Source organism: Typopeltis vanoorti, chromosome 4 (assembly GCF_054136105.1).
Source record: "Typopeltis vanoorti isolate ZY-2024b chromosome 4, IOZ_Tvanoo_1.0, whole genome shotgun sequence".
NCBI lineage: Eukaryota > Metazoa > Arthropoda > Arachnida > Uropygi > Thelyphonidae > Typopeltis > Typopeltis vanoorti.
Genome location: NC_143552.1, coordinates 137,401,841 through 137,429,567, shown reverse-complemented (window position 1 = coordinate 137,429,567; position 27,727 = coordinate 137,401,841). Strand labels below are relative to the sequence as shown.

The 27,727-nt window shown below is 34.8% G+C and overlaps 1 protein-coding gene across 3 annotated transcripts in view; it reads left to right on the top strand.

Annotated features, from left to right (window-relative positions):
• Positions 1-27,727, top strand: part of MRG15 (mortality factor 4-like) — a 237,530-nt gene that overhangs the window by 156,392 nt on the left and 53,411 nt on the right. For 2 of the 3 annotated variants that reach the window (XM_090391474.1, XM_090391476.1), the window contains 2 exons: positions 14,780-14,868; positions 25,343-25,444. In XM_090391474.1, coding sequence (XP_090247600.1) covers positions 14,780-14,868; positions 25,343-25,444 — 191 coding nt within the window. The remainder of the gene's footprint in view (positions 1-14,779; positions 14,869-25,342; positions 25,445-27,727) is intronic. The other variant, XM_090391475.1, reaches the window with a different exon arrangement.

Genomic DNA, 27,727 nt, shown 5'->3' with positions numbered 1-27,727 from the left:
TGCTGGAATATATGAGAGCTGGGATCGACAGAAGTGCTTTAGCCCAGTGCATCTCAAACTTATGGATGTAAAGGCCCCCTTGGAAAAATTAAAATATTTCATGGCCCCATCAGAAAAAAAAAATTGTAATACAGAGAAATATATTAAAACTGAAAACTTTATTAATAAGAGACCATACAATTAGACCAAATATGAACATTTAGACATATATATTATTATAATATTTATTGTTCATGTTAGAGGTTTTATCGAATATTAACAGCACTGAGAAAGGATTAAAACTAATTTTAATACTTCCAATATTTCGGCTCTGTCACAGAGACATCTTCGGGGATTAAAAAACTTTTTGTAACAACACACACACACACACAAATACAATACAAAGTGAAACTAAAGTCCTATCTAGGTGGTGCGCCCTCTATGGGCATTTGCAGGTGGCCTGGGATGTAAAGAGGGATCTCTGATAATTAAAGTTTCCCAAATTTTGGGAAGTTTAATGCAACCGTATTTGTTTAAATTAGGTTGATTCCTGAGTGCAGATGCAGATTCAAAGAATAGTCTTTCTTTTTTGAATTTACTATGGTGGAGCATGGTAGTTTTTTTCCAGGAGATCCTGTGGGATGTATCCGAAACATGGTCTGCAAGGCCGGACTGACCATAATCGTGTTTGCAGATGTAAGAACTGTGTTCTTCTCATCGGATGGAAGCAGAGAGTTTTTTGAGTCAATTATAGTATGTTTTGTTTTTGAGTCTGACATACTAGATTAATATGTTTAATAACACTTTATTAAATTGTTCTTTGCTCTTCTGGGAGTTGTAAACTGTATTTAATAAGGTTATTTCTCTATAACTTTTACAGTCATCTCTATTTCCTTTCTTTAATGTAGATATAACCTTAGCTATTAACCAATCTGATAGTACTTTACATTTCCTCACAGTTATTTATTAACTTTAGGAATCTTTAATATAAATTTTTCGATCTGAATCTAAGAAATCCTCTTCAACAAGTAGGCAATTCCAACAAGCAGCAAACAACAACGGATTTCACGCACTAGCACAACATGGTGCAGTAGATTGTAAGATGTGATTTAAAAAGAAAGAAACTGGAATACAGTCATCTCAAATTTTAAGTAAAAAAATCCATTCAAAAGGTACAAGTTGGGATGATGTAGCATATCAGTGCTTTCTGAACAAATGCTCAAATTTGAAGTGACTGTATTCATTATGAAAAAAATTATGGAAACAAACTGTGTTATAGTAAAACTTCAGTTTAATATGAACCAAAATAATCACTTGATATTTCAACCTTCATATCAAAGTTATCATCTGGAGTATACACATATATACAATCAATGCTCCCTCTAAGCTGTGTGCATGTGTGTGTGCACACTAGATTTTCAAGATGAAATTAAAATTTATTAATTTTAAAGAAGTTCCACCTAAACATTAACCTATAAATTCTTTAATAAATACGGTAACTCGGCAATGCTCAAGCCTATAACCTCGCATTTTTTATTACATTCTCGAAGTTACACAAAACTTATAAATTATTAACAGTAATTTGAGGCTAGTGATTGGCTGATCAAATTAGTTCATGATCATGATGAATTAAAACAATGGTTTAATAATTTTAATAAAAATAATTAAATACTTGTAAAAACTTAAATTAGAGTACAATTAAAAATATTGTAGCGTTTCAAAATTGTCTAATTTTTAAAAGGAATTTTAAAATAGTAGACTAAATAAGAACATTCGTGTACACGCATTGAGATACAACCAAGTTAATTAAATATAGCCTCTAGGCATATTCTTTAGCTCTTGTGTTGCCCTCGGCAATGTTTAGTGTTGGTTCAGCTTTTGCCTTGCCAAGTTATTCAGTGAATAGTGTACATTTGTAAATTTATAAAAACAATAAAAGACATTCTTCAATAACAAAATTGCAAAAATGATGCACCATGTGAAATTCAAAGGAAGCAAAAGGTGCGAAGCAAAAACGAACTGCTAGCTGCTTTAAAAGTGAATGGCTGGATGAAATAGTGACAACTGCTATGCCAAAAGCTCATGAGTTGATAAACATTCAGCGGAGTGACATATTTATGTATGATGCTACAATTGGTGTTGTTTGTATTTAGTTGTTATGCAAAGGTTGCTGGGGATTTTGCTAATGGGAAGAAGTTTGATGTCACTTGGAAGTTGGACTTTTTGAAGTGCCATTTGACAAGTAAAATACATCTGGATAGTGTACACAAACTTAGGCAACAAAATTATTCATTACCAGCTACAGGAGTACTGTGTATGCTATGTGAAAGTTCAGATGACCGAGAGAGAAAACGATCAAACTCAAAGCAGATTAAAGTTCTTATTGTCAGTGTCTTATTAGTTGTTATTAGTTGTTAGTTTCAGTTCAACATATTAATGAACATATGGAAAAGTATGTTCAACTCCCAGACAGCTGGCGAAGCAAAAAATTATGTGTTTAAATTTCTGGAAACAATCAGTTTAATTGTTGAAAATGACATGTTTGAGCAAATTGCATCTGCAAATTTCTACACCTTAGCCATTGATGAAAGCACTGATATAACTGTTAACAAATGTCTCATTCTCTATTTTAAGTTTAGACCTAAAGATTGTAATGAATATAAAACATATTTTGGCAGAATAATTCAGTTGCAGGCATGTGATGCCTCCTCCATTGTGTTAGCTATTAAACAGTTTTATCAAGAAAAGAAAATTGATCTCCAAAAAATGGTGATGTTTACCTCTGCTGGAGGTGCAGTGATGCTTGGCAAAGTTAATGGTGTCACTGCAAACTTAAATTAGAAATTCCACATCTTGTCCAGCAACACTGCGTAGCTCAACGTGAGGATCTGTGATATGTGGAAGGAAATTAAACTAATCAGAGATATTGACACATTAATGAGAACAGTGTACACACTCTTTTCTCGTTCCACAGTGAAAAGACATGAATTTAAAGAAATTGTTGAGGCGTCTGAAAATGAAGCTGTTGCCTTCAGACCACTCAATGAAGTGCAGTGGCTATCCAGACATTTTGCATTACAGGCAATAATAAGAAACTATCAGGGACTGGTCACATATTTTGAAAAAGACAAATCAAATGATCCCGTGGTTAATTATTGTCACAATAAATTAACTAACGTGACATTCAAAGTAGCTGTTAATGTTTTAAGTGATGTTTTTGAAGAAATGGCTTCCCTGTGCAAAATCTTACAAAGGAGTAACCTTACACCGCTAGACAGTCATCATTTTGCCAGAGGGAAGATTAACAAAATCAGGAATCAGTATTTAGAAGGTGATGCTTGCTGGAGTACAGAGTAAATGCTTTACTTAAACAAGAAGAGACAGAACCAGTAGATACTAGGCCCCTGTTAAATTTTATAAATTGTTTATGTGCACATTTAGAGAACAGATCCCCTGAGAATGAGATACAAGAATGGTCAGTGTTTGATATCTCCTCTATTTCACATCGTGATTTCTCATTTGGTCGTGAACATGTTAATGCCCTTTGTCTTAAATATCATGATTTTCTGGATGACACTACAGAAATAATTAGTCAGTTTAATGATTGCAAATTTTCTGTACAAGAAAAAATTAAATGCAAAATGATATCAAATTTTATACAAATGATTGTATTTGCTCTTCAAAATGAGCAGTTTTGTGATTTGGCAAAGTTGATGGATATTGGAAGAACCTTCCTTGCATCTAGTGCAGACTGTGAACGAGGTTTTAGTCTAATGAATCAAATAAAAAATCAACTTAGAAACTGTTTAGGAGAATGTCATTTGGATATGCTAATGTGAGTGAAAAGTTACCAATTATATGGAAATTCAATTAATTTAGATAGTGTGCATAAAGAGTGGGTGAATGCCAAAGACAGAAGAGAGAAAAAATAAAGAGATAGAAGCTAGAACTAAACAAGATGAGAATTAGTAATGGACTTATTATGAATGTTTAACAAGGTGAGAATTAGTAATGGGAATAATTTATTATGTATGTTTAGAGTTATTTGCAAAGTTAGAAAATTTTATTAAAGGCAATCAGTCACTGGTGTTATCTTTTTTTTTACTTTATTTCTTACTTCTAATCAGATCAATATCAAATACGTATAATAAAATATTTATGTTAGCTCTGTGATTGATGTCACACAACTTACTTGGTGATGGTAATAATACACACACTTAGAATCCTATCTAGCACAGTCGGAATCATGTTGGCCTCGCATGCGCGAAGTCCCCGGATCGAGTCCTGCCCAAGGCTTGTGAATCGTGATTCACAGAGGGGAGGCTACTCCCAACTCCCCACCTTGTTCCCACAGTGGGGAGTTGGGGTGACCTGGCTGACGTCCCATTGACACCAGAAGGTAAAGAGTGAAAACTAAAATCTTTTAACTTTTTTGTTTAAATGATCAGTATGGTGACTCGTATGGGTGCGCACATACTTTTCAAAAGAAGGCAAGTTTTGCACACATGCAAATTTCTGCACACACTCAGCAAAAAATTAGAGGGAACATCGTATACAAATCTACATAGTACACTAAAGTCACTCTAATTTGGTAATTTTGTATGGGGGATTTCTCCCCTATTACTTAGGATGAGTTGGGCCCTCTTAATGAGGGATTAAGTATATTTTATGACTGTAGATCTGTGTGTGTTCACGGGACCGGTTTTGCCTGTTCTGAGGGACGAAAATCCTGAGTTTCCAGGTGAAAAAACCCTCTCGTTCCATACGAGACCGGCTAACGCACTTTTAGTTAGCCGATCAAAGAACCTTTATCTGGTCTCTTTTGAGACCAGATAAAGGTTGTTTGCATATTGGATGGGAATCAAACCCAGGTCTCTACGACCAAAGGACTTTGTCTATACTGACTGAGCTACGGAGGCTCTACTAATTTGATCATCCGTTAACACTACTGGTCTGACCTCTGGTGAAAAAAAACCTTGCTACATCAAAACTAGAATCCTATTACAGTGGTATCTTGCTAATCCAAACTGCGGTTTGAAAGAAAAAAGTTTTTATTTATTACGTATTATTATTTTTATCATCATCATCTTCAAATTCCTGCCATGTACCTTCAAGGGGTGTACAGGATATGACAGTACTACATGAAAAAATTATATCATTACTAACTTCCTATCTACAATTTTCCTCGAAATCAGTCTGTTACTTGTCAAGACTCCAACGTTATCAGATCTTATATTTCTATCGTCTAAGGCACTTTGTACCATATCAATCCACCTATATCTTGGTCTTCCTCGGGGTCGTTTTCCTGCCAACCTGGCAGAGAACACTTGTTTTGCTAATCTTTCCTCTCCCATTCTATTTAAGTGACCATACCACCTGAGATTAGCTCTGCTAATGCATTCCTGGATGCTGACAATGTCAAGTTCTTTCCTAATATCCTCATTTTTAATATGATATTGCCATTGATGCCATCTGTTCACGCCTCTAATCTTTCTCAGGACTCTCATATCTGCGGTCTCTAGTCTTTGGTCAAGTATTTTACTTCTGACCCAGCTCTCAGATCCATAAGTTAAAACTGGTTTGAACACTGTCTTGTATACAGCTAATTTAGTGTTCCGACTAATTTCTCTCTTATTCCATATGAATTTATTCAATTGACTTCCCACCATACCAGCTTTGCTGATTCTGTTGTCTATTTCTATATTTAAATGCACAAATAACACTTGTAACATGAAACTTGAGTAGGGACTTCCCGTTCTTAGCCAATGACCTGCTAGAAGTCATGTGAAGGTCACTCATCAATTTGATTGCACCATTAACCGCCTACAAAGATCTTGGAACATAAAAGGGAGTGCGTATGACTTTGAAAAGAGGAAACAATCTTTACCTTCATTATATAAGACGCACCCCATTTTTAAGATGAAATTTTAAGGTAAAAAAGTGCGTCTTATACACCGGAAAATACAGTAAGTGTGTGTGTATATATACAGGGTGTTCGGGATAAATTTGACATATTTATAATTAATTATATTTTTCCGTAAGTTACATGTATTAACACACACTTCTCTTCATTTAAAAGTTTGGACCCTTCTTCATTCATATACAAGATGTCAGAAAGGATGGATAGCTGGAACCCCCCTGAATCATGGAAGAGAATAACTTGTATCATGATGATTCGTGCCCGCCATCAAAATAAGGATATTACGACTGCTGCCCAATGCTCCCTGAATACAGTAAAAACAATCAGGCATGAACTAGAGACTTGCAATGGTGACTACGAGGATGTAGCAAGAAGAAAGATCCCTAGCAGACGATCTGATTGCGTTCGTACAGCAGAATTCCTCGCAAATCTGCAGGAACAGGTGTTGAAGAACCCTGGCATTGGAATTCGGGCTTTGTTCGTGGAGTTGCTAACTGTAGTCAAGCCCTGGATAACAAGGGTAGCCAATGGTAGGCCGTATGTATGGCAGCAGGATTCGGCCCCTTGCCACACCTCTGGGAAAAGTCAAAAATGGTTGTCTGAAAATTTCTACGACTTCACCAGTCCAAATGTTTGGCCTCCAAACTCCCCAGACCTTAACCCCATGGATTATTTTGTATGGGGCGCAGTTGAAAAAGACACCAATCGCACTTCCAGTAATACAAAAGCCCAGTTAATGGATAAAATTAAAACAGTTTTTGCGGCCCTTCCCAGGGAGACTGTAGCATCAGCTTGTTCGAGGTTCCGAAGCAGAATTGAAGCTGTGATCGATGCTAATGGTGGTTATTTTGAGTAAATCTTGTTGATAGTATTGTAATTAACTCTGCCTGTAATGTTTTTTTGTCAATTCATTAAATTTAATAGATACAAAGAAGATTTTCTTTTTCCTTACGAAACTGTCAAATTTATCCCGAACACCCTGTATATATATGTATACACACAGTGCTGTATGATAGAAATTGTATTCTCTGGCAATATCAGTAATTCTGTGGCTAATCAAGCTTTCCAGTAATTCTTCCTTGTGTGAAATCATCTAGATGTTTGTAGCTTTATTTCTCCACAAAAGAGCTTCCTTCAAACGCAATTCACTTAGTTCAGCCTTTTGCCTTTTATTCTGAGTGCTAGCATGTGACCCCTTGCACATGATTTGAATGTGTATCCACTTTCTATTCAAAATCATCAGTTACACAATTTGCCACAATCTGATTTGTCTGAATTTGTGGTTGTAATCTTCAGAAATAGTGTTCGTTCTTAGATTTTGAACAGTGGTGTAAATAAATGTGCTGCTAATAATTTGTAATTTTTGTTTAAGAACTTGTTCATTAGTGCAAATTGTATCAGTTCTATTTTTGAGGGTGTTAATGACTTCCAAGTTTTTTGTGAAGGATGGTGATAAGTGTTAGCTAGTATGTGCAGGCTTACAGTAGAGTGTAAAGGATAGATTGCCTGAGAGAAGATGTGTGACTAGTGTATCCAAGAAAGAAAGTGAGTTTTAATTTTCACTTTGAATGATAAATTGTATGTGCTCATGTTGTTTGTTCAGCTGGCTGAAGAAGGTGTTTAGAGTTTGTTGGCAATGTGGCAAGATATGAAACATCAGCAATGTATCTAAGCCAGACTGTAGGTTTTAAAGTAAAGGAATCTAGAGCATGTTGCCCAGAACCTTTTTTTTTTTTTGTGGATAAAAATTATTTTGCACATGAAGTAACTGGAACATAGTATAACGTTTTTATATACATATATTTTATCTTTATTTATGTTTGCTTACTGTTATTGTACATAACGTTACTTTTATCTTCTATGTATTTCCCCTCTTTTCTTTTTCTGCTTGAGCTTCTGTGAAATGTCTATATGCTCTAATCTCAAACTCATATATAATACTTGTTATTTGACTTTAGTCTGCTCGTAATCCTCTTAGCTTACTTCCCCCCCCCCTTATCAATGTCGTATACCCTCACACATGCTACTACCGTAATATAAGGAATAACCTCTGTCTAGGGCAAAATCCTCAATATCGGTAGCTATAATTCGAGTGTATTAATCCTTAAAAATTTATTTTTTGTATCAACTGCGCCATTAAGGATTGTGTAAAAGATTTTTTTTCTTTTACATACATGAGAATAATTTAGCTAAACACTTATAATAACCCTTAAATCATTTTATCTCAATCAACTCCGAATTACTCAGTCGTGGCAGTTACTTCACTTTGGTCATACAGGTTCGATTAGTTTTTGTGAGACAGTGCATTGGCTAACAAAGATCAGGCAAGCTATTTACAAAACCAAACATGTTTATTTTAACTAAGACAATTAATATACTAAAGAAATGGGACATATCACGTGCCTGATTCTCCACATATTCAGGAAGACAACTCACTTAAAGCTAGACATAGAATTATTTAACACTCAACTTATTAGACACGTGGATGGGTTTTAGCATACATGTCCTTACTCTGAATCCTATTAATATAAGGCAAAATTATATATAACACGTTCTAAGCATTAGGCAACACAAGCAATATTCAAGTTTACAATATTCTTTTATGCACATTCAGACTAACTTTCGGCTTTCTGACCCCTTCACCACATTACACCATTAATTAAACAGAACTAGCAACGATCATTTTTACACACACAATCTTGGACATTAACATAGAGCAATTTACTTACTAGCTCACAATATCTGGTAAAGTCCTCGGTCTTAAAGGGGTAGAGTGGATTTCGCTGGTTCCTTTCTCATTCTTGCGTGACAGCTGTGATCAGGCACTATCTGATGGTCATCATCTTGCAAATTCCTTCCTTGGAAAAGTAATGTATTTCTTCAGCGATGTAAAGAACTGCTTCGGCTTCGACAAATCAGCATGCATGTGGATCGGTACATTCGTCGAAGAATATCTCGGAAGGATTTCCTGAAATACGGCCGCTCCTGCCATCGAACTCCCCGTGATCTTCCACATGACTCGCTTGTGGAACTCCAATTCTCCTCCTCCTCGAAAAGCTTTCCACCGGAACCAAAAAAGAGAGAGAGAGCTCTTGCCCCCCCCCCCCCCCCCATCTCTGTTTTTTATATCATTGGGCATCCCTTGGCTTTCCTTCCAAACTTCCCGGATTTTCTGGAAGCATCCTGACATCACCCATGCTTACGTTAGGTTTTGGTGGCAAAACTCCTATAATTCAGTGACCTTTGAGACTTGTTGACCTTCAGTTTACTAGCATAATCCTGTCTGATCCTTTTAGTTACAAATGCTTGTGGTTCTACATTCAGTTATTCTCACAATATATTACAAAATTTATTACAATAAAGCATGCTATGTACACTTTTAATTATAAGTATTTTATGGCCCATGTAAAATCAGTATGGGTGAAAAATTTTTCTATATTTCACCACAAGTGATTTTACAATAGTATGTGGGCAAAAAGAGCTGTAATAACGGGAAGAAAATTGTTCTCTAAGAAAAGAATTGCGTCACTGATTGGGACATTTGTGAAAGGGGTAGAAATGTCCAAACTGACTAATAAATCATCTTTGCCAAGCATTAAGCTTTTAATTTTGTTTATGAAGTGTTGTGTGTTCTTTATATAGGGGGAATGACCTACTAACTCCTTAAGTGTTGATTGATTGATGCTAATTTCTTGGCAAGTTAATAATTAGGGCTATTTACCTTCAGCTATCAGCCAAGTGGAGGATTATGTTTGTGAACTTTGAGCATCCCATAAATTCTGGGAGAGCAAGTGTAATGTGGTAACAGTTTTTTAATAGTGTCCAATGGCCTAGGAGTGACAAACTTTAGTAATTTGACAGTTTTCTTCTTAATCCTATTAGTTGGATTATAGTTCACAAGTTGATAAGTGCTGCTGTCAGAGACTAATTGATTCATTTGATGAAGGTAAGCAGATCTGTTTAAGATGACCATAGCATTGTCTTTGTCAGACTTTTTTAATGACTTGACAGCTGCTAGTTCTGTTTTGGTGAGATTATTATGTATGGCTTTTGTGTTGTTCAAAACATTATTGGCTTCTAAATGAATTTTATCAGCTATATTGCTTGGAAGAAATTTGGTCCCTCATTCAATATGGTATATAACATCCAGTTGATTAACAGTTCTAGGTTCTATTGCAAAGTCTATGCCTTTATTAAGTAGCTAAAGTTCACCATTCATTATTTAGGGTGTGGCTAGATGGGTTGATCGCATTGTCATTACTTGCATGTGGATATGTTTGGTCACTCCTCATTGACCAACCACATGCAAGTAAGGACCATATGATTAACCTATATAGCCACACCCTAAATAACGGTGAACTTTTGCTACTCAAGATTACTGCGTGCACATCATCCTTCCCAAAAATGGGGCATCAAAAGATACTGCCAATTTTTTTAATAATGTAATAAATGCTGGTAATGACCAGTGAAGGTAGTTTTATGATAAACAGTAGTCGTCAGTACACCAGAGAGAGAGCAGGAGAGGCCTAATCCCTCCCCCCCTTTTTTTTTTTTAAACAGAAGTTGATACAAGGGTGTAAGTTGTTAATTTCACTTAGAAAAGAGTGTATGGCATCTTCAGGCTAAGGCCACATGAGGAAAATATCCATATAACATACCCAATACCCAGAATGATGGTTATATCGAAGGGAATGGGATATCTCCTAGATACTCAGGATAGATATTGCCCAAGGTAGAAATTAATCTGAATGGATAGTTTATTTAAAAATACGAAATAGCCATAATGAATGATAAAATCAACATTATTTCTATGAGGAAAAGTCTGGTAATAACTGAATGGTTCTCTTTCACAAACACAAGCAGCCATTCTCTCTAAAGGACATGACATTTTTATAGTTTAAAAAAAAAAAAAAAAAAATCCTTATCTAGATTCCCTACACCTCTGGTGATGATACGAACAACTCTCTTGAAGTTTCTTGTGCACTTCTTAAAGCTAAGTTCCCCAACCTCTCTCCATCTATGTTTAAACTTTTGAAATCCTTGAGACACAACAGTCATTTAACTATTACTAAAGCTGACAAAGAGCCATTGTAGTTATGGAGACCTCTGATTATTATAACAGGAAAAAAAATCCTTTTTTTTTTTTTATGTTGTAGAACCACTACAAAGAAATTGATCCCAACCCCACTAATAGCCAAGTCAGCAAACTGAATTCTCTACTGTATGAAGCTATCAGTTGAGACAAAGATCCTATCAAAAGTCCATAATGGCATTGTTCCTCTTAGACCTTTTATTGATTGTATTCACTCTTAAGGCTTTTTGACCAAAATAAAAAAAATTATCATGCAGCATACTGAATTTATGGTCAGTTTTAACATTTGGTCCTTATTTATGAATATTCTACTTGCTGAAATCTTCAATCAGTATCACAGGTGTTTCCTCTAGCATAGTCAACCCATTTGATTACATTATTTACTCTGGCTGTTTTGTCTGTAAAAATAAGCTCTACAGTTAGATCAAAAAAAGGTACTTCCATAGGGCACCCTCTTTCTTAACCAATTTCTATCTTGAATATCTAGAAAACATTCTATTTTCCATTATACAACATCAACTATCATTCTGGAATGACATTTTCACCATATAGTGAAATAACCCCCACCACCACCTAAACTTAAATTGACTTGCACCATTGTATCAGGTTCACCATGGAGATAAAAAAATGGATAGGAAATTAACTTCTCAGAACTTCGCTGAATATAGCCTATGTTGGTTTTGCTCCAACCTTTATTATCTGTAACTAGAAATTGACAACATCCTACATATTATGCAAGGAATGCTTCTTGTCACAGAAGATTCAATGCATATTTAACTGTTGCAGATTTATTCCTAAGAATCCTCTACCTGTACAAGGATTCCAGTTTCTATATTGCTGGAATCTGAACCAATTTCATAGATCCTCAAGAAATAGTGTAGTTCCCACATTTTTTCCCATTAATAAACTCTCCTCTCAGGTGCTTATGTTTCTTGCAATTGCCATCTCTTTACTTTAGTAAAACAAGACATTCTTTTGAGAAAGACTATAGGAACACTAGTCAGTCTTGTGTCATCTGTAATAAGCCTGAGAAGTCTGGTAGTACAGCATGAAGTTGTATTGAGTCTTTGACCAGAATCTTCTGGTCTAAGACTCATATACTACACAGCTATACTTTCAAATGTGAGCATTTGTTCAGTGTGCTGAAACCCTACTACATTGTCTCAACTTGCACCTTAATGATGATGTTTCTTTATATAAAATTTGGCTGGATCTTATTTTTATTAGTTGCAAGCAGTAGTGTTTCTTTTTAGATGACATCTCACAATCTGTTGTACTGTATTTCAATAGCATGCAGCTCATTATCATCTCCCAACATCTAAATCCATTGTTGTCATTCTACTTTGTTTGAATCGTCTCATTGAAGAGGATCTGCTAGATTCAGTTTGAAATTTTAATATAATAACGTGTTCTTAAACTTTTTGTATCTGTGTTTCAAGTTTTGTTTTTTATTCTTTAATTTTATTCTACTCTGGTTCACTTGTTTGAAAATCAACATTTGGCATGGAATGAGAAGGAAGCTACTTGTTCCAGTTAAAATAATTTCTGTTCTGCTTTAAGAGCGAATGTTGAGAGAAGACTGAAAGCAGTAGTCTAAAAATCAAAAGGGGAAATTACAAATATCATCTTTTGGCACTGTTAAAATGTCAAAAAGAAGTGCTATTCGCAATATAAGTGAAGTGTTATATCAGGTGTTCTGATCAAGATCTTGTCTCTTACAGCAAGATCAATTGAAGTGAAGAAACTGAGCCACTTATAGTTAGTATATTACAGTCACTAGGAGAATGATTTTGCTATGGGTATACAGAAAGCAGAAGTATCTATTGGTAGAAAGTCAATGGCCAAAGTATAGGCAACAAATGAAATACACAGAAGAGGTAAGGAAGTTTTAATCCAATAGTAGATCGACAAAGGGGAGAATCATTATTGCGTAAATATGATATGTGGTATCAGAATAGACATTTAAACACAGATTCTTCCTGTAAAAAAAAAAGAGAGAGAGAAGAAATGGAGGAGATTGTAAGTGGGAATGTCAGGGGAATGATAGCTAAAAGTAAGATTTCTGTTGGGAATTGTAAATGTAATTTTGAGGTTAGTTGAAGGAAACTAACCTAATTTAGGTCAGAATTTACACTATACACCCTCTGTTCAATTCGATACATTTTTTGGTTGTCGGTCAACTTGTGGGGAACAAATCGCAAATTCAATTTACGAAGGCACAAACTCTCGGTCAAAATGTTGTGCACAGTTGATTTTGGAATCCCCAATTCATCTTCAATCAATCTCATGGACGATTTCGGGTTTTCTTTGATGAAATCACACACTTTTTGGATGTTAACTTCGCTCAGTCCAGTTTTTGCACGGCCCTGCTTTTCGTCGTCCTCAGGTGTGTCACGACCACTTTGAAATCGCTTAATCCACTCATAAACTTGAGTTTGGATAAGCATTCATCACGTATGCTTTTTGATGCATTTCGATAAAACTTTTACCAAGTTTAACACAAAAGTCAATCACAGCTCTCTGTTTTAAACTTATTTTCCGACCATTCGTCAAAATACACTGTCACTCTTGTCACTACAACTCGACTTCTAATGAAACAAATGTCATAAACAGTTGACACAACACTAATGAAGGTTGTTGCTTTTGACAACAAAAAGAACAGGTGGTGCCACTAGTTTCTTCTATATTTGAAAAGTTTGGTTTCATTTTGGACAGAGGGTGTATAATGTCAGTGCTACCACTATTATGCAGTTATCTCATTGGTATTAAGATGCCCATGAGATCTTGAACTCGATGATGGAACTGATTCTCATTGCCAGTCACATCATCGGTAGCCTGTCTTTATATGTATGATGGTACATCCATGCTTCTCTATTATTGAACCAGAATGGCATATCCATTCTGGTTCAGTAATGGAGAAACTTGCCATCTTATGGGCTGTACTAGAATAACCCATACTGAAGAAGACAAATGTTTTGTTCTTTATGGAAAATCCAGTAGGAAAAATTCCATTATCTGACATAGTGTCAAATTAAAGATGCCAAGAAATTATAGTCTTGGTTTAATCCATTATCCAAGTTTTAGCAAACCAAGTTGCTGACTGGGCAACTCGTATATAGAGGTCAATGAATATTTGCCTTAGTATCCCATAATGCAAAGTACATATCCTTGGGGACATGTATGCTATGCATTATGGAACATTTATAAGGACTTTTCAGCTAAAGGTAAATTAGCCAGTCTCATATGGAAGTGGCAGTATTTTCGATGTATGACATTTGCCTCATTGTCCTCTGAAAAAAAATCTATGTCTGTTTCATCTGTAAAATGGAAATGTTGCACAAATCCACCTTTCAACACACTACAGGCAGGCATCTCTCGGTATCATATGAAGAGAAACACTGTAGACAAGAAACGTGATCACATTGTAGAAATGACTTATCTTTAACAAGTATATTTATCATGTTGAAATCTGAGAACACTAATGATATACATTCTTCAGGCTTGTATTTATATTGTAGATGTCATTGTCAGAGTTCTGCCATGTTAATCATGGTTGTGTGTGTGTATGTGTGCTATGAGCAAGACTGGAATCATGAGCATCTTGTTCTTGATTCCCATCTTGAGTATTGTATCATAAGTGTTCTAAATCAGTATCATAGATATTGTAAATCAATACTTAAAATAAAACTCATTTTAAATTGCCATGTGTTTGTGTTGGAATATTGTATTAACTTCATTTTATATTTATGTGATTAACATTTTATATTTTATTTAAAATGTTTTCATAGCAGTGGCATCTACACCACAGCCATCCGAGCCACCATCAGCAGAAAGCCAGAGAAAGAAGAGAAGCCGATTAGATCCTCATGTGGAATCTGTATGTAATTTAAAAGAAGAAATCACTTATTACTTCTTATATAAGTATTTGAGAAGTATTTACCCTGCAGTATTAGAACAACAACAAATTTTGAGATCCTAATTTTTGTCTTGCAATTTTTTTATCATGAATGTTGAAAATTAATTAGGATTTTTCATCCATTAATTGAAACATAGATTCATTTGAGCATGACAATCAAATATATTATATTGTAACCCACTGAAGTTGATCTTCATGTATTTAGCTATTAATTTTGATCAATTTATCCCAGTTGATGCAATTAGGGAAAATGGATAAACTGCTTTACATATAGCGATGAAGCAGATAAAATTAGAAACCTCAAAAAAAAAAAAAAAAAAGAATTGCTGAGTTAGCATATACTAGTATTTGCATACCCTGTGAAGATAGATTCTTAGAGGTGATAAAACCCTGTGAAGATAGATTCTTAGAGGTGATAAAATTGGTAATGAAGTGCTACTACTTAATAAGCTAATTATATGTATGTTGGATACCTACAAACACAATGATATTTTTCTACCCGTTGTATAAAAATAACTCTATTCTTCATAGATTCCCTTACTTTTTTTATCCAGTTGATATCAGTAATTTTTTTATAATTGCTGATTTTCTCTTCCTTCCTTAAGATGGGTTGAGTTGCTCATGGATAAGAGCCTTTCACCTTTCTCTGCCCAAAACAAGCTCTTTAATATGCTAGCAGCTTTGTAAGTCCATTGCAGTTCTAAGGACTTTATGCTTAGTTAATTTTGGTCTTCCCCTGGGTCTTGTACCTTCCATAGTGACCTCAAATAAGGAAGGAAGTCTGCCCAGTTCCATTTGCATAGTTTGTCCAAACCAGTGAAGTTGATGCTTTTTAACTGTGTTAAGAATTGTTGAGTTAGGATATTCAAATCTTACAGCACTTTTGCATTAGTCTTTGTTCTGTTTATCTTCCTTAAACATTTATTTATTTATTCAAAAACCAACATTTCCCTCTCTGCTTCTTTTTTTAAGGTCCAAGTTTCTGCCTTGTAGAGAGCTGTTTGTGGTATTCTTCTTCTTCACCCGTAGTCCTAAATGAACCATTTAGGTCATTCATGGCTGGTAAGTGATACTCTTTGCTAGCCTCCTCCAGTCGTCTCAGTGTCTTGTTCTTGATGTCAGTTGAGAAAGGGAGGAATTTCTCCAATTTTTTGATGTTATCAGTCCGTTTTAATCGAGGTCGGCCCCTAACCCTTGATCCTGAAATGATTCCTTCTAGTGCTTGCTTTGAAATGCCATTAGCCCTCTCCACATGTCCGAACCATTTCATCTGTCTTCTTCTGATGACTGTCAGAATATTTTCCCTTTTTCTCCCATCTATTGAATCAATCAGTTTTTGGATATTTTCATTGGTTTCGTGAGCGGTATTCAAAGTCTGAATTTTTCTTTGTTAATATTTTAATAAGTTTGACAGAATCAAATGCCTGTTTAAAATCCAAAAAATAGCAATAAAGGTCTCTCTCCCTTGACCTGTTTTTTTCTAAAGCCAGCTTGTCTTCATTTATTAGTCGTTATTTGGGTGATTCTTTATTATTTTTACAAAAATTTTGTAAAAGCAGCAAAGAAGAGTAACTAGTCTATAATTATTACGTTTTTGAACATCACTTTTTTTTTTCTCCTGTTGGAAAATAGACAAGATTTTGCCCATTTTCCAATAATTTGGGATAGTCCCGGTGAATAAAATATCATTAAAAAGTTTGGTTAGTTGTTTAATTAGATCAGGACTGCAATTGTTATAGAGCTCTGTGGATATTTCATCAATTCCGGGTACTTTTGATCATTTCATTTGATTAAGTGAAAGATTACTTCTTCCTCTAGGATAATGGTTGGTGTATCCTTCTGACTGATCCATTTATGTGGGGGGAAGCTTTCTTTAAAGATATTAGAGAAGTAATTGTACCAGATGTATTCATTTTACTAATATTTCCAGTTACCTTGTCTTGAGAATTTTTTGTGGTGGGTGGTGAAGGAATGTAGTCTTTGCTAAGTATTTGCTGTTTTAAGGAGACTTGTTACATAAGACTGAATGATATATGCACGTAAACACAAGAAAGATATTTAATTAACCAAATATTTCGGTCTGGAAATAGCAGACCATCGTCAGTGGTATTACAAGAACAGTTTTAAAAAAATACAAGCTAGAATACTAACAATAGATCGTTAAAAATAGAACATGCAACTTGATGTTATATCACTAAGTATTAAGTATAAAACGGGATGTTTTGAAGTAGAGACGTAATTGGAAAAAAAAAAAAAAAAGCTTGTAATGACTGTATATCTATATCAAAAATCTGGGAAAGTCTAATCAAGATTACTCATTAATTTTTTTTTTTTTTTTTTTTTTTTTTCCCCGATCATGTCTCTACTTCAAAATATTCCATTTTATACTTAATACTTAGTGATATAACATCATTTTTAACAATCTATTGTTAGTATTCTAGCTTGTATTTTTTTAAAACTGTTCTTGTAATACCACTGAGGATGGTCTGCTATTTCCAGACCGAAATATTTGGTTAATTAAATATCTTTCTTGTGTTTACGTGCATATATCATTCAGTCTTTGGTAAGGATGCGCCGAATATTCAGCCAATATTCGTTTAGATTTTATAAACAAATGTGGTTGTTTTTTTTTTAAAATATTTGTTTATAAAATTTAATTTGCAATACAGTAAACCCTTGCTGAACGCAGGGGTTACGTCATTAATACATTGCGCACACGCCAAAATCGCGTTCCGCAAAGTTAATTAACTTTCTATTGGAAAAAATGTGTTAGGTATAGTTCAAATTAAGAAAGTATGTATGTATAATTTAAACTAACCTAAATATTGTTGTAATTAAAAGGGAAAATGAAACAAATGTTAATTGAAAGGATTTTTATTACTGCTTAATAAGTGGGTACATGATACAATTATTTTTTTAAAAAGCTAGTGATATTTGCTTGGGACAATGACTGATGCAACTCTTTAAAAGTTTCGTGGTAAGGAGCACAGAGTTTTTCAATGCCTTTCATAAAGTGTCTTCTTCGTCTTTCTTCATTTGGGTCAATCTCCATTGCAAAATCAGACAGTTCCTGTGCCTTTTTTAGCAATTCGTTTAGCTTGTAAGTTAAAGGTGTTTTATCTTCTTCACTATTGCTGCTTTTACTGTCGGCTGGTGTTACAAGATCATCCAATTCTTCATTCGTCATTCTCGATTAATTCTTTGACTTCTTCTTCCATATCTGAAAATCCTTCGCCACCAATTGCTTTTGCAATTTGTACGATTTCTTTGGCTTCATTTTCAATCGATGGAAATTCTTTAAAATTGTTGACAACTTCTGGCCAGAGCTGATGCCAGCAAGTTCAGTGTTGATGAATTCACTTGTTCCCATGCGAGTTTAATCATTTCTATACAGTGGCTTATGTTGAATCGCTTCCAAAATGCCATTAGCATGTCGTGCTTTCCTTCGTCTAGGAAAGTGCATGTTTACACTTCTGCTTTATTTGCAGAGGTGTAAACATGCCTGATAATATAATAGGCTTTGAATGTTTTTATGATTCCTTGATCCATTGGTTGGATTAAGGAAGTGGTGTTAGGTGTGGAGGAATAAAACCTCTACATTTGGATGCAATGTTGTGAGGGCTTCAGCATCGTGTCCTGGAGCATTATCAAGAATTAGGAGAACTTTAAAGCACAGGTTTTGCTGTTCTAAGTAATGTTTAAATTCTTTAACGAATGAATTTTCAAACCAGTTATTAAACAAGGCTTTTGTTACCCAAGCTTTTCTATTCCACTTCCACACAACAGGCAATTGCTCAAAATTTTTTCCCTGCAATGCACGAGGCGTTTTAGATCGATAAATGAGCAGAGGCTTGCACTTGAAGTCGCCTGATGCATTTCCACAAAAAAGCAAAGTGAGTATCCTTAAAAGCTTTAAAACCTGGGGCAGCCTTTTGTGTCTTTGTGATGTAGGTTCGTTGTCCCATTCACTTATAAAATATGCCCGTCTCGTCCACATTGAAAACTTGTTGTGGAATGTAACCCCTCTCTTCAATGAATTTCAAAAATTGGGGTTTGAATTTCTCTGCTGCTGCTTTATCTGCAGAGCCAGCTTCTCCCTGAAGCTTTACATTGCGCAAATTAAAACGACGCTTAAAGTTTTCAAGCCAACCTTTGCTTGCTTGAAAGTCAATTTTCTCTGATGATTGGCCATCTTTACTTAAAACGAAAGAAAACAAATCTAAAGCTTTGTTTCGAATAGCAACACCATCCACAACTGAGCCTTTTTCGTTTACTTGATTGTCATTCCAAGCTATTAATATTTTTTCCATCTTTTCCAATTGCGGAATTCCTCTTGAAACTTGAGCAACCTTTGCCGAAGTATCGCCTGAAGCTTTAACACTATGCCAAATCTTTTCTTCATTCTCCCGTATTGTTCTTGTGCTTGATTCGTTTATAGCTAGTTCTCTTGCAAGTGATGAAACACATGCACCATTTTTCAACTTATCTAAAATTTCAATTTTCTGAGATAATCAAAATTTTGCATCTTTTTGCTGCTTTATCATCTTCATTCTTCCTCTTAGATGTCATATTGAACTTTTGAAATTAAAAGAAACACAAATGCAAAAGGAGAAGAGGATAAACACTGATAAATACGTGATTACAGCTCTGCCAATGTGAGTGAAATGATCGCAACTTGGTCTGGTTCACTCAGCTAGCAGGCAGCACCAAGCAGGGTTGCTGGCCAACGCTCTGCAGCGTACTGTGTATGAATGAAATTCTAGCATTGGACAAATTAAATGGAAGCAATTAAGATAACGCATATGTGCAAAATCGTGTTCTGCAAATCTGTGCTTTTTTTTTTTTTTCGGAAACAACAGACAGTAAAAAATATCTATTCCTGAATAAAAATTAATATTCTGTGTATTATAAGACGTTGATCTACAACAAAATACGAGCATATGTGAGATTGATAAGACAGAAGAACTGCTGATACTTAAAAAAAAAAAAACTAATGAATATAGGATTCCCTAAAGTGTGGATAATTCCGATAATGATTGGATGTTATGTGTACTGAGTCTCAGTAAACAAAATGAAATTCTTGGAAATCGGAGTGAAATATACACACAACATGTGCAACAAATTTTGCAAGATGGTTTGTTGCTGCTCCATCAAACCATATTTATTCCCGCAATACTGTCTCTTCATAATTTTTTTTTTTTTAATTATGCCATCATAAATTCACTTATTCATGTTTAGACTTTATAGGATCGTGCTATTTGCTCTACCCAGCAACTTATAGGACACATCACAAATGATAATTATTAATAATTCTTGTACCATTAATGAAAGTGTTTCTACTCACACTTATTATTTCCTATTCTTACATGTCTTATAAATGATGGTTCACATATTTTCATCTGAGTATTTCAAATATACCAACCAAACATAGCATTCTCCTTCATTGTTGTTTTCTGATAAATCCTAAAACAGATTGTTCCCCCACTCTACACAGAAGTATTCAAAGTTATCTTGCAATTAATTACATTGGACCAATTAAAATGAGCGCTGATGCGCTATTCCCTCTAAAAACTTTTATACATCGATAAAGATGCAATCACACTGTCATGGGCGTCTGCAAGGGGGGAACACTTCCCCCTCCAGGATCGGTTAAAATATTCCACAAATTATAATTGTAAAATTGATTGAGATATGTAATCTTACACCCTCGATCATGAGATGCTTTGTCTGTCTAAAAATTGTATTATGAGTTGTCCTGTTTAGGCCCACGGCAGGATAGCCATAGAACACTTGTTCCTGTTTTTGGTTCATCTTTTTCTGATTTGTTAGCAGTGACTAGTTGATTTGTCCTCTGTGTCTAGTGAGTCACTGAGTGAAGTGTGAATTGTAAATTTATAGTGAAACAAATTTAAACGGAAAAATACATTTTTAAAAGGTAAGTGTATGTAATTTAACATTATTTTACTTGTTAGTTTTATGATTTTTAAACTGAAATAATTTAATTTAGGATTAATTAATTAGTTGATTTTTAATAAAATGTGTTCAATTTTTTTATATCAAAAATCTATTAATTCTGAATACTTTTTTTTCCCAAGAATTAAAGATCATTAAAATCGCTGCAAAATGAGAATAATTTATTTATAGTTTACATCGACAAATAATTACATCAAATAAAAAAAGCTAAAAGCCGTTTATTGATGTAATTATTTGTCTCCAAGCTTTTCCCCCTCCCCCTGGAAAATTTTCTGCAGATGCACACGGTCAAATTGATGTGAAATTTGTAGCACGGGTTCATAACCCTCACAACAGCACACCCAACCGAAATGTGCATGCGACACCACTATCTATCCCAATGGCTTTAACAGGCCTTTACGCCCACAACCTTCCAAGCATGCTTGGATTTCGTAACCGAAATACGAGGATAGAATGGTCACTCCTATGCCTCAAGGTATTCTTGGCTGTATCCCTGTGTGTTCACGGGGCCGGTTTGCCTGCTTGCGGGATGAAAAACACCAGATAAACTGGCGGAAAAAACCCTACTGCCCACGCCCAAGACCGGCTAACTTGGCTATGGCTGAGGAAGATCCTTCAGCTCCTCACGTCTCCGACGGGAATCGAACCTAGGACACTTCTTCCCCAGGCATATGGTTGCGAAGCGCAAAGCCACTAGGCTAACTGCGCGGTCATGCGACACCACTGATATATATAAATTTTGAAAGTTTCAAAAACTAATTTCAGAGCTTATGAGAATGCAATCTTCATCGTATTCCTAAGCATATAGGAACGTTTTGGAAAAATTTGGAGAAAAGGGCAAGGCTAATAATAATGGTCTTTTCTGGACTTCTGCTCAGGACATTAGTTATTACTAACACCCATGTTTCAACATAAAGATGTGCACAATTTCACATGGAGATAAGACACAAGGAATAAGAAAAGCTTCATTGACTGTGTCATTGTTGATACTGATATCTTCATTCTCATTCAGTATAAAGAGTGTACAGAGGATTTGAAAAAAGCAGGATAAAAATGGATATCACTTTGAAAAGAACAGTATGTACTCGTAAGAAAGTTTTAAAAAGAATTCAAGTTGAGCAGCTTTTACAAGTAAATTGTAGACTCAACTATGATTATTGAAGAAAAGTTGAAACATATTGGAATACAAGAATCTCAGTCTTGGAGTCTCATTGGCAAACTCTGAAGAAGACATTGATTCAACTAGGGAGGTATGTGGTGATGTTGTCTTCAAGGATAGAAAAATAAGAACACCATGTTTGACACAAGAAGTTAAAGAAGCAGTCCTGGAAAAGAAGAAAGCATATCAAAAGATCTTAGCAAATAAGTTGGCATGTCCTGACTTATTTGCTAGGAACTTATACAGAGAGAAATGTAAGATAGCTAAGCTGTGTTTGTGTGTGTGAAAGTAGCTAAAGTCATTGGAAGAATATAGAAAATAAATATCAGGAAGTGGCAAAATGTTCTACAGGCTATTGAAGAAGCTTAGAAATGGAGGAAAGAGTACTGTAAAAGGAATCAAAGATGATAAAGGTGACATTAAAACTGAAGATAAGGATATTCTTAAATGTCTGGAGTAATTACTTGGAAAGATTGTTGAACAAACCAAGTAGTGAGAGAACCATACTAAAAAATTTTCAAGAGGAATGCAAAGAGGAGTACATATCAATACTTGAGATAGGGAAAAGCCATCAAATCTTGAAATGTGGAAAGGCTGCTGAAGTAGATGATATTTGACCAGAAATGCTTAAGTGCAGAGATATAAAAGTTTTGCAGGGGCTACACTGCATAATTCAGAGGACCTTTTCAGGTCAAATTACCGATGATTGGAGTAGTGTCCTCATAGTACCCATCTGTAAAAAAGGGAATAAAGCTAAATTCACGAGGAATTCTCTACTTAGTGTTCCAGGCATCCGTATATTTACCTTTTATTAGTTCTTTTAGAGTTTCACTGTCCTGACATCTGTTTCGAACTGTTGGTTCTCATTGAAGATCAGACAGAAACCTTAAAATGACAAGAATCCTCATTCAATACCAAAGCAATTCTGTTTCAGAAAAGTGCATTTTTCACAAGTGAACAGCACTCAGTGCTTAACATGTCATGGCGAGGCGATCATAGCTTTCTCACCATCACCCTAAATATCTGATTGTGTGAAAGAAATCACTGTGCCCCATAGAAAATTTTGTGCTTGAGTTTCGGCAGATGCCTCACATATCGTGACAGTTCTTTAATTATAATGTAATCTGTGTGTGTGGAGGACAATGTATTTGTTTTTAGGATGAAGGAGAGTACTATATTTTGTTGGTATATTTGAATTACTCAAAGGTATAAATATATGAATCGCCATTAATAAGTCATCTAGGAATGGGAAATGTAAAGGAAAGAACAAGTGTGGGCAAACAAATTATTAATAGTTAACATTTGTGGTATTATATGTGCATCCTGTAAGTTGCTGGGTGGAGCGAATAGCATGTGATCCTATAATTCTAGATATGCATAAGTGAATTTATAATGGCATAATTAAAAAGAAAAAACTTATGAGGAGAGAGAAAGAGACTTGTTTGCAAAGTATAAATAACTAACCAATAATAAACAGCTGCTGTATATATTTGATAGTTCCAATGAACTAATAATATTGATCAGGTAATTCATTTAGGTATGGCAGGAATACATGTGGGGGTGATGGAGCAGCAAATCATCTTGTAAAATTCATTGTGCTTGTATGTGTATTTATTTCTCTGCTTTATTTATATTTCATTTTGTTTTCTAAGAGTTTTCTTTTATTTACTGAGAATCAGTATATATTTTACACAGTGATGGGATACATAATATATGATCATTACAGGAATTATCCACATTTTTGCAAATCCTACATTCATTACTCTTCTGTCTTAGCAATAAGACAGAAGAGCTGATGCATATGTGAGATAGATATCTCACATATGCAAGTATTTTGTTGTAGATCAGCTACTTCTTATAATACATAAAGTATTCATTTTTATTCAGGAATAGATAAATTTTTACTAAGCCCATTTTTAAAAACCAGAATCAAAATGTTCCTATACCATGAAAAACATTCCAATCTCAGATTCATTATATACTGTATGCAGATTTTTAGGATCTTCTTTGATAAAAAGAGAAAATAAAATTTTCTCTTTTTATAATATGAACATAATAACTGTCAAAATATAACTCTAAATATAATATAATAAGTTTAGTTTAATCCTTTATCCAAGTGTGAGCAAACAAAGTTTGCACCTGAAAATATCTTCAGGACTGGAGTAAGGTAGTACAACACTGCCTTACTAAATTTATTATAGTCTAACCAAGTGAAAAATAAATTTTCAACATCTTTCTCTAAACCCAGAGTAATTTAATAAAAAGGTGGCACACTGTTTGGCAATTCCTATAGGTAGAGATGACCTTGCTAATGCTTCTGCCTGGTATCTCCTGGTATCTGGCTCCTACTGAAGAGACCTCAATAAAGGTCGAAACTAGTCTGGGTAGTGGCCCTTCCCTTAATGCATAACATTATACATATCCGCAAAAAGATGTGTTTTGCATTATGGGAGATACCGAGATAGGAGTGATGTTAGCTTGCTCCACCTTTGCAACGAGTTGCCCGATGTTGTACTACCTTACCCCAGTCCTGAAGATACTTTCAGGCGCAAACTTTGTTTGCTCCCACTTAGATAAAGGATTAAACTAAACTTATTATAGTCTAACCAAGTGAAAAATAAACTCTCAACATCTAAATATAATAACTCTCACATTTTTAAGTAGAGAGTCAAGATGCTTCAATTTAAAATAAGTGAGATATTGTGATGGAGGATATTTATATATTCTACATTTATAGCTAAATACAGAAATAATTTCTTGTGTCTATTCCAAATTTACCAATTACATCATGCATGCATGTTATCCAAATATTGCCTGTTTGGGCCATTCTCGTGGCTACTGTAGAGCATGAGCAACCAACAAAGCATGACTTACTTATCTCAAATGGAGATGCTCTATTCCTGAACTCCTGAAGATCACGCTCTTTTTGAACTGCATACTACATAAATTTTGTTATGTAGTATGCAGTTCAGATCTCTTTTCTCATGACTCCAACTAACATATAGTATTACCCTGTACATGGGCATGTGCCACTTGGAATGTGATTTGTTATAATTCATTGTTAATGCACATTACATTTGCAATTTTCCAGGTTTAAAGTAATGGACAATATATCATTACTTTTTACCTTCTATTTACATCAATGAAATTTACATAAATCTCAGTTATTCAAGAATGTTTTCATTTTTGTGCTAATAAGGCTCATCAAATCATATTAATGTTATTCAGTATAATGTTGATTTATATTGATTAAAATTACTTCTAATTAAATATCTGAGTCATTTAATTTGTTTTGTGTTTGAGGAGGAGGCTTTCCTGACCCGAGTAGAAATAAAAGTCAAGATTCCAGATGAATTGAAACCGTGGCTAGTAGATGATTGGGATCTCGTAACTAGGCAGAAAAAAGTAAATTTAGCTTAATAAATATAAAAGTGTATTGAAAATATGACCAATTATTATGGAAAAATGAATGATGAATTTTTTAAAACCGATTCTTGTATATAAACAACTTGAAGAACTTCATTTCATTCCTTTCTTAGAAAACATTGTTGGTGGTTTCATGGTAATCACATGTATGAGAGGTTCAATCTATAATATTGGGACTAGGCAGAAAGGTGTTATATAGAGTTAATAGGATTGGATTTTTACTCAGGAAAATGAATGAAAACTGGTTTTTTATTATCATTTTCTGATATGTACCCTCAAGAGATATACTTCATAATTAAGTTGCCATTATCACTAGCTTACTACCAACAGTTTCTTCCAAATTAATCTGGTATTTGTCAGATCTCTAGTAGTCTCAAATCTTAAATTTTTGGGTCCTCTAAAGCACTCAAGTGCATCAGTCCATCTAGATCTCAGTTATCTTCTGAGATAGATAGATAGAATGATGCTGTTAATAGTGTTTTAGAAGACCATAATGTAATTTTGAGAATATTGGAGACCTGAAAAATAAGATATTACCAACATTTATTTTATTTATTTTTTTTTTCTAAATTAATGTATCACACTCCTGTTTTGCTAACCATTCCTTTCTATTCTGTTTAAGTAAATACTGATCTCCTTGCCATTCCCCAGTATGGTGAAAATAAACTTCAAGACCACCAGAACACACAGCCATTTCTTATAATCTCATAAGAAAGAGCTTGCTTTACTTTCTTTATTATTGATAATATTCAGATCTATGATGAAGATCAGATTTCTTTTCTTCGCACAAACATATATACATAGCCATTTCTATACCTCCTAACACTATATAAATCTTTCAAAACTTTTGAATGTTCTTAGATTTAGGATGTTGTACTGAAAACCTCCCTAAGCATTATTAATGCTGTCCAGAGGAATACAGTCTGCTTAATAGATGACACCTCTCTCTCTCAATCCTCTAATCAATCACTTTCTGATAGATGCTCTATTTGTGTATTTCTTTTCTACAGGTGTTTTCGTTGGGGGGGGGGGGGTGCACTACCAAACTGGCTACCACCATTTCTCCACTTTCTTCTCTAAACATGCAAAAACATAAGGTAAGCAGCTGCTGATCACCATTCACACTTAAGCTGAAAAAAAAGCTTCTTATCCTTCTTTCTATTCCATCAACTTCTGTTCGCTTGACAGGATATCCCATGAAATACTGTTGCGCAAATTGGAGCAGGTGGGGATGGATACTAAACTGGTGATATGGATAAGAGAATGGCTCAAGGAGAGATACCAGAAAGTCGTGTATAGAGGAGCAGAGTCCAGGATGAGGCAGGTGACTAGTGGTGTGCCTCAGGGCTCTTTGCTTGAGTCATTATTGTTTAATTTGTACATAAATGATATAGGAAATGGCTTAAAGGGAGATATTCAATCGTTTGCTGATGATGCAAAGTTGGGTAGTGGGATAAAAAATCAAGCTGATGTTGAGAGTTTGCAGGATGATTTAAATAAGCTGGCAAAAGGTAATGGATGTCAGTTCAATGTGGAAAATTGTAAAGTTATGTATTTTGGGATTAAAAGATTACCAGCTGTGTGCTACATTGACGGAATGGTACTCCAAGAGATTGATGAGGCTAGTGACTTGGGTTGTTGGTGGATAGGGAGATGAAATTCAGAGGACACATTGCTAAGGTGTCCAAGATTGCACATAGGATTACTTGGTTATTGAAGAACACACTAACATCCAGAGATAAAGAGGTTATTATTCCTCTTTATAAGGAATAATAATTAATAAGTAATAAGGAATTAATAATAAATAATAAGGAATAAGACTGTGCTCAAGTCTGGTCGCCTGGATTCCTTGGAGATGAGGAAGTGGTAGAGAGGGTTCAAAGGAGAGTGACTAAGTTTGTGAGTGATATAAAAAATGCTCCCTACATTGATAGATTGAGAGCTTGTGGATTGCAGAGGTTGGTTGATAGGCAGAGAAGAGGGGATATGATAGAAACATTCAAATTACTAAAAGGTTTTTATAAGATTGATGCAGGGGAAATATTTCAGCTGTGCGATAGCGATGGAAGAACAAGAGGTCATCCCTGGAAATTAAGAAAAAGTACGGTTAACAAGGGTGTGAGAACGAGTTTTTTTGCCTGGAGGGTGGTGAATGAGTGGAATGCATTGCCTGACTCAGTTGTGAGTTCTTCATCTGTAAATGAATTCAAGAAGAGATATGATATATAATGTTTTGATAGTTTGGTCTCCCGCAGTGAGTCT